The sequence below is a fragment of the Lacerta agilis genome, chromosome 17 (assembly GCF_009819535.1).
Source record: "Lacerta agilis isolate rLacAgi1 chromosome 17, rLacAgi1.pri, whole genome shotgun sequence".
NCBI classification, from domain to species: domain Eukaryota; kingdom Metazoa; phylum Chordata; class Lepidosauria; order Squamata; family Lacertidae; genus Lacerta; species Lacerta agilis.
The window spans coordinates 28,754,945-28,762,547 of NC_046328.1; the positions used below are offsets into that span (position 1 = coordinate 28,754,945).

At 50.1% G+C, this 7,603-nt stretch overlaps 1 protein-coding gene across 2 annotated transcripts; it reads right to left on the minus strand.

Moving 5' to 3' along the window:
• Positions 1-29: 29 nt before the first annotated feature.
• TRPT1 (tRNA phosphotransferase 1) lies at positions 30-6,472 on the minus strand. Of its 2 annotated transcripts, none has more exons than XM_033174257.1 (7): positions 5,964-6,472; positions 5,077-5,158; positions 3,992-4,161; positions 3,331-3,505; positions 2,726-2,782; positions 1,588-1,738; positions 30-162 (listed from the first exon to the last, which is right to left on the minus strand). In XM_033174257.1, exons 1-7 carry the CDS (start codon positions 6,054-6,056, stop codon positions 129-131), a joined length of 762 nt encoding a protein of 253 aa, XP_033030148.1. In that variant the 5' UTR covers positions 6,057-6,472; the 3' UTR covers positions 30-128. The 2 variants fall into 2 exon arrangements, with proteins under 2 accessions (XP_033030148.1, XP_033030149.1); XM_033174258.1 differs by having other exon boundaries at positions 1,628-1,738; positions 5,964-6,469.
• Between the last annotated feature and the right edge of the window lie 1,131 nt (positions 6,473-7,603).

Genomic DNA, 7,603 nt, shown 5'->3' on the forward strand with positions numbered 1-7,603 from the left:
TTTTGTTCACATCATCACTTCAAACGATATGTAATCAGTTGCTTTTTTTTTAAGCGTTTGGATAAGGCCTTTACATTGAAATGAATGTAGGTGACATAAATTACGTAGAGGTAGATGCATCCAGTGGCTCAGGACCAGGACAGTTGAGGGACAACAGACACCCTGGGGGACAAAAAAGCGCATTGTGTGACTCCCCATAAAAACCTTGAGCCCCAGTATGCAGATTGCAGCCTCCACTCCTGATTTTTAGTTGCAAGGCATGTTGAAGGAACATGAAACAAAAGTGTTCCTGAGGATGTACAAAGGCAATGGGGCTTAGTAGCTATAGTGCTAGGGACATCCAGATTCAATCCCAGCCATGAAGCTCACTGGGAGATTTTTGGCCAGTCATGTTCATTTGTGTTCTCTCTCTCTCTCTCTCTCTCTCTCTCTGACTCTGACCTATGTCACAAGATAGTGAAGACAAAAGTGGGCGAGGAGAGAGAACTCTGCATGCTGCCCTGAACTACTTGAGGAAGGGTGGGAATCTTCTCCAATTTTGTATTTGCTTAGGGTTGTTGTCATGCAGTTGTTTGCTTGGCTGCCAGCAGGTGGCGCTGTAGACTACAGCGTGATGCTAGCCTTCCGAGAGCTGCTGGCCCATTGCAGCTGCATTGGAGGCCCAAACAAGCTGCGGCAGAACAGTCACAACCGGCCACAGCGGCTCCTCAGCAACCACCCTACTCTGATGCTGCCACTGCCCACCTCAGCAGAGCGCAGGGAGGGAGAAAGCAATTTGGAATTTTGACAGATGGACAGGGCAACCCCCTTGTCAATCGTGTGAGATAGCAACTATGTCATGCAACAGACACGTGGGTTGCTGCACCCTCTTGTCAATGGAACCCCATAGAGCCAAAAAGATTCCCCACCCCTGGCTTAATGGGTTAGTGCTAGGGGGTGGGGGTGAGGCTTTGGCAAGGTCTATGAGATGGTGGTGAGGTAGGGTTGCTAGGCAACCCGAGCAGTGGCAGAGCCCCTAGTAACGAAGAATAAAACAATAATAAGCAATAACCTGTAAGTAAGTCATTTCTTGTACCAATGAGTAAGTGCAGTCAGGTCTTCATGCACTTGCGATTGCCAGGGCTTCCAGGGAGGTTTGGATTGGCGAGGGTTGTGGGTTTAGAGAACAACATGTGGGGGGCTCTGGTTGTGATCTCAGCCCAGAAAGGCAGCACTGCAGGCCTTGTGGGTTAGAGCAAGCTAGACCTTGAAGTGCTAATTCAACGCAGCTGCAACTAAGTTCTTCACGGGACTTGTATAAAATCCATTCCTTCTCCCACAAGCCAACCCAAAACGCCTCAAAAGTTCTGGTTACAGGTAGGTAGCCGTGTTGGTCTGCCGTAGTCGAAACAAAATAAAAAATAAAAAAAAAATCCTTCCAGTAGCACCTTAGAAACCAACCAAGTTGGTTATTGGTATGAGCTTTCGTGTGCAAGAACAAACTTAGTTGGTCTCTAAGGTGCTACTGGAAAGATTTTTTATATTTTTTATTTTGTTTCAAAAGTTCTGGGTCTTGCAGCAGCATGACTGACAAGCTGCCCAACTCACTCCCGGGCCCGAGTGGCAAGAGGCAGGCTGCCCGACTCACGCCTAGGCTTGAGCTGTAGGACCTCCTTGAAGTAGCAGGGGAGCAGCAGCCCATCGGCATCGCCAGGCGTGAGGATCACTTCATTAGCCGAGCGGTAAAATGTGATTCCATCTGCAGAGGAGGCATTTCACAGGTGAGAGGCAGTTAAGCCCAGAGCCACTTCCTCACCCTGCCCTATAGCATGGTGCGAGATGAATGACAGGCAACTTTGGAGAGTCTGTTCCTGAGAGGGCTTTGCTGGCTGGGAGGAAGGGCCCCTAGAATTCAGGGTGCTTGGATTCCATTTATTTATTCAAGGTAGTTTTACACCACTCTTTGGATTAAAAATACGGCGCCCAGAGCAGCAGCAAACATGCTTACAATGATAAACAGCGAGATTGTAAGCCTGAGGGCAAGGACTACCTAAAAGGCACAACACCAAAGGAAAAACAATTGGGAGGGAGGAGGAGAAGAGCAAAATCGGGTGCTAGTTCTGAATCACAACATTCTTACAAGAGTTCTTTCTGGCAGGGAGGGGAAGAAGCAGACTCCCTGCAGCTACACTTTTGCTGTATGATGGGTGGCAGCCAGGTTGGTCTCCCCCTTCCCATGTCATTCATCCTAGGAAGCAGTGAGATCAGTCTCCCAGTGCCCCTGGCTCCAGTGGGACACCCTTCAACAATCCAGTCCCGTTTCTTAACAACAAGGTGTTATGATAAGAACAGCCAGCATGGGAGCAGACTATGGGGTTATGGGGAATTTCAATTAACCAATTGCTTCTCTGAAGGGACAGTGTTTGTCTGAGGAGGAGGGTGCCCACTGGGTCTCTGTGTGAGGTCAGCAGTGGTCCCTCCCAGGGAGCTGCCCTATGGTGCCAGCCCCATTACAAAACCCTCCTTTGGAGCAGGTGGCAAGCAAAGGGGTGGGGGATTGTGTTAGAGGTTTGCTTGTCCTAGTCCTCCTTTGACCTACAGTAGAGTTTGGGGAGTCTGCAGCTCTCCAACTCCCATCAGCCCCAGCCAGGATGGCCAACGGGCAGGGATGCTTGGAGCTGGGAGTCTAGCACCAAAGGGAGACACTGCTCACAACCCACACGGTCTCTAGTTCCTTTCCACTTACCTGCCAGAGCTCTGGCGACATCAATGACAATAGCCATGTCACAGTTGCTTCTCATTCCTAGAAAGGAAAAACAACACATTTAAGGGCCTCTGTCATCCACTCCCTCTTTTTCTGATCTTTGCCGCAGAGCTACAATTCTCAGAATGGTTGAACAATCAGTCTCTTCTCCTGGGGGGCTCTGGGAAATGGAGCTCTGTGAGGGGAATGGGGTCTTCTAGCAGTGTGCAACAGCTATAACAAACCACGTCTCCCAGAATTCTTTGGGAGAAGCCGTGACTGTTGAAAGCGGTGCAGCGCTGCTTTAAATGTATAGTACAGATGGGTTCTAGGATGCAGGCCAAATCCAGAGGCCTGGCAGACTTGATGAGGCTCATGGGTCAGAGCTTCCCCACTGCTGGTTAGATAATATTGCTCCGGATTGACCAATGGTCTGATGTGGTTTAAGAGAGCTTCCTGGGCAGAGAAGTCCCCCAACCTGACCGGCCAGAGAAGGTCCTTAGGCAAAAATCTCAATTCACAGGCAGGTGTTTTTCTTTCTCTACTTTGGGGTGGGAGTTGGAGCACTGCAGGCCACAGATTTGCAACTCGAAGAACGGTATGCTCACCACTCTGGACAGCTCCATCCCCCGGCAACCCTGGTGCTAAATGGATGTGTGTCCTTCCCATCCGCGAGAGGCCGCTGCGGCGAATTCCTGGCCAGTGGCGCAGATAGGTGCCATGGGCCACAACCTCTGGGAAATCCAGTGGGTCCAGCAGTGGGATCAACTCCAGTTCAGACACCTGGTGTGTTCATGCAACATTAATGGTCAGTTTCTGAGGTTTCACCTGAGAGAGCCCACATACTTTCAAGTTTGCTGCCATAAGGAGGGGGCTGGGGGGGAGCTTTTCAGCCCAAGGGCCACATTCCTTTTGGGGCAACCTTCTGGGGGGGGGGCACATGCCAGTGATGGGCTGGGTTAGAGGTCAAAGTGAGCAGAGCAACAAATATAAATTATATCCTGGCATAGTAGGCTAGTTCCTATGCACACTCACAAGCACCCCTCTATATTCAGGGTCTCAAGAGTTCACAGGCACATTCCAATCAGGCAAAAACATTCAAAAATTATTTCAAGGGTCAAAAGTTTCAAGGGCCAGATACAGAGGACTGGAAGGCCCAAGGTTCCCCACTCCACAACTCATAAGGGCTAGAAACTCAGGCTAATACCACATTGGCATTTAGCATGGAATTGGAGCTCATTCCCGTTTTCGTTCCTCCCTTTCCCCCACCTGCAGCGAGTGCCCTTGATTGGCACGGATCTGGAGCTGCCCACTGGAAGGGTGGGGGCGTAGAGCAAAGCGCTGCTTTTCATTTGTCTCCACAACGTGCTGCACATCTTCCAGAGTCCAAGCCTTAAACTGGGGCAGATGAAGAACCTCTGCCACATCCACAAAGCCATCTGCAGTTTGGGAAGAACAAAAACGTTTAAGAACTCCCTTCTTTGGCAGCACTGCCAAGCCAGCTAGCAGGACTGAGATGAGAAAAGCATGGCTAAAAATGTACAAAGCTTTTAAAAAGCATCCCCCACAACGTTAATAGTGAGAATTGGAGCATAATGGAACAACAGGTGCAATTTTAATTCAGGGCGATGCCAAATGCTAGAGCAGCTTGAGAAACCAAAGGTAAATCCATCTAAAAAAGTTTAATTCAGGAGTGGGTAACCTCAGGCCCAGGGCCTGAATGTGGCCCTGCAGGTCCTTCTATCTGGCCCTCAGAACTCTCCCCAGACCACCCCCGCCTCTCTCTGTTTGGGGCTGACTGAAATGTGTCCTTGAACTCTGATAATGCCTCCGTGTACAAGTGCAAAATGTACATTTATTGCTCCGCCCACATGTGCCTCTGGCCCTGACCACCACTGGTATGTGGCCCTCGGAAGGCTGCCCGAAAGCAAATGCGGCCCTTGGGATGAACCAGGTTCCCCTTTCCAGATTTAATTAAATTATCTTCCCCTGCAACTTGCCTCTACTGCTCAAGTCACCTGTGCTCTGCAGGGAACTCCTCGCAAAGCTTTTCCTCCCTGCTCAGAGGGCCTGGGTTTGTCCCAAATTGATTCCTGCTGGGCTAGTGAGTAGGTTGGTGGTTCATCTGGACAGGGCTTTAGGCAAGGTTTTCTTTAGGACCTGCTCCACCAATAATTGGCTTCTAGTTTTAAAAAATGACACATTTGAGGGTTGCCAGCTTTTCCTTTAGGCAGGGCTCCTCTGCCTTTAACTATCTTGTGGCTGGCAGAACAGGAGCAGGTGAAGGTTTTTTTTCTTTTTCCCAGGCAGTGTTGTGGGGTGTGGGGGAGACATGTAAGGGCAGAAACACTCACCAAGCCCCATCTGTAGCCCCAACTTCTCTGCCCCATGGCGCAGCACGTAAGAAAGAGCCTTGGAGAGGCGAACATCTGCATCCTGAAACAAAGTTTGGAGACAAACAGTGAGAGGGCGAGTATTCACTTTTTTTTTTTTTTTACATTTTATACTCCCAATTTTCTGCAAAGAGCACTAGGAAACATACGTTGTGCGGATTCCCCCAACAACCCAGTAAAGTGGGATGGATAGGCTGAGAGAGAGAGTTAGAGCAGTGATTTCAACCACTGTTCCGTGGCACACTAGTGTGCCGCGAGATGTTGCCTGGTGTGCCGTGGGAAAATTACTTTATATATAGTCAATATAGGCACAGAGTTAAATTTTTAAACATTTTCTAATGGTGGTGTGCCTCGAGATTTTTTTCATGAAACAAGTGTGCCTTTGCCCAAAAAAGGTTGAAAAACACTGAGTTAGAGAGAGAAGGTGAATGGCCCGACACCCAGTCACCCAGTGAATTTCATGTTTGAGGAAGGAATTGAACCTGGGTCTCCTCAGCCCTAGCCTGGGGCAAGCGGTAGCCAATACTGTGCCCTGCAGATGCTGTTGGCCTCAGACACTGTTGCAGGCTGCAGTTATAGGAGAGGTGGAGGGCAGGGCGGCCAATCCTGTCCTCTATAGACCCTCCTTTTCCAGGGCTCAAGTCTCTTAAAAAGTTGGCACAGGTGCAAAAAATTCACTAGAGGTTGCAAGGAAACAGGAGAAGTTGCCAGTCTTAGAATTCTCCCTTCTAAGCAGCTCTTTTATTCTATTTTTTTAAAGGAGTACAGGGAAAAGGTATCTCCCAAGAAAGATCTCACTGGGAAGAAGCCCTGTGGACCCCATGCAGGGAAGGCTATTGTATTTTTACCTGATCTCTGTGTCTCCTCCGGTTTCCGCGTTTTCTGCCTCTTCTGGGAGGATTTTGCAGATGCCCCCCAGCACCTGGTGCTTCTCCATCCATAATGATGATGACTCAAAAATCCAGAAACCCCACGGGTAGCTTGGCTGGGGGGCGATGAAACTACTGTACCTGTTTTCCAAAATCCTTATTTGCCCATGTTAGTTACTTAACTGGAGCTTTCCCGGTTTTCTCTCCTCTCCCCTGCCTTTCCCACGACTCCACTTCGGATCTCAACACCGCCTCCTTCCCTAATTCCCCAAACGACACGCTCCCCAAGTGCGAGCGGCGCTCAGGAGGAAACCTTCCCTTGACGTCCGAATAGTCAGCGAGCACGACGGACCGCACAGACTTCTGGGAGTTGTAGTTCCTACTCCCCACCTAAAAGCTGCTACTTATATGGTCTCTTCCTCTACGGGCAAGAGACGCAGCTCAGTGGTAGAGCATCTGTTGTGCATGCGGCAGGTCCCAGGTGCAATCCCTGGCAATTCCCTGTCTGAAACGCTGCAAGCCACGGGAGCAGGATGGACCAAGGGTCAGACTTGGTATAAGGCAGCACAGAATCATAGAATTGTAGAGTTGGAAGGGACCCTGAGGGTCATCTAGTCCAACCCCCTGCAAAGCAGGAATCTTGCCCACAGCCATCCCTGGGTGGGCTCAAACTACTAACCTTCTGGTTAACAGCCAGATGCACTGACCCATCACACCACTGCCAGGTGCTTACCGCCTCCTCCTCGACCCTAGCGGCGTGCTCCTCTACTTGCTGCCATCTTTGTCCTGCTCAACTTTTTTGGGGGTAGCTCAGGGGCAAGTGGAGGAGTGCGCTGCCATTCATGGGTGTACCTTCAGGGTCAAGGAACAGGAGGTGGAAAACTGCTGGCAACAGTGATCGCCTGGCAGTGGTGAGGGCCGAGGTGGGGCTGGCACAGGAGGGTTTGCCTCCAATAGCAAAACATCCCTGGGCACAGTCTGAAGTGTCTTCAAGGGCAGTCCCATGCACAGCACATTACAGTAAATCCATCCTGGAAGTTATCAGAGCATGGAGTCCTGTGGCCAAGTCACAGGAACCAGCCATAGTTTGGAAACAGTCCCTTGAGCCTCTGAGGCTACCTGAGCCTCAAGTGACACTGTCGGATCCAGGAGCACTCCCAAGCTACTGGAAGTTGCAATAAAGAGCTGTTTTTTGTAAGATTCCATTTCTCCAATGAGATTGTAGTGTGTGTGTGTGTGTGTGTGTGTGTGTGTGTGTGTGTATGCGTGTGCACTTGTGTGTGCAATGAGAAGAAGAAGAGTTTGGATTTGATATCCCGCTTTATCGCTACCTGAACGAGTCTCAAAGCGGCTAACATTCTCCTTTCCCTTCCTCCCCCACAACAAACACTCTGTGAGGTGAGTGGGGCTGAGAGACTTCAGAGAAGCGTGACTAGCCCAAGGTCACCCAACAGCTGCATGTGGAGGAGCGGAGACATGAACCCAGGTCACCAGATTACGAGTCTACTGCTCTTAACCACTACATCATGCTGGCTCTTTTGAGTGAGCATGCACAGCTCAGTCCAGGAATAAAGGTGCTGGGTGACCATGAGGTGGCACTGTCCACCTTCCTTTTGAGC

What these genes read in the sequence shown, in the direction of transcription:
- TRPT1 (XM_033174257.1), bottom strand. Translation starts at nt 6,056, where the DNA reads ATGGATGGAGAAGCACCAGGTGCTGGGGGGCATCTGCAAAATCCTCCC. An exon ending in GGATGGAGCTGTCCAGAGTG is followed by an intron (nt 2,783 to 3,330) that starts GTGAGCATACCG and finishes TTTCCTTTCTAG; the next exon opens with GAATGAGAAGCAACTGTGAC. An exon ending in TGTCGCCAGAGCTCTGGCAG is followed by an intron (nt 1,739 to 2,725) that starts GTAAGTGGAAAG and finishes CCTCCTCTGCAG; the next exon opens with ATGGAATCACATTTTACCGC.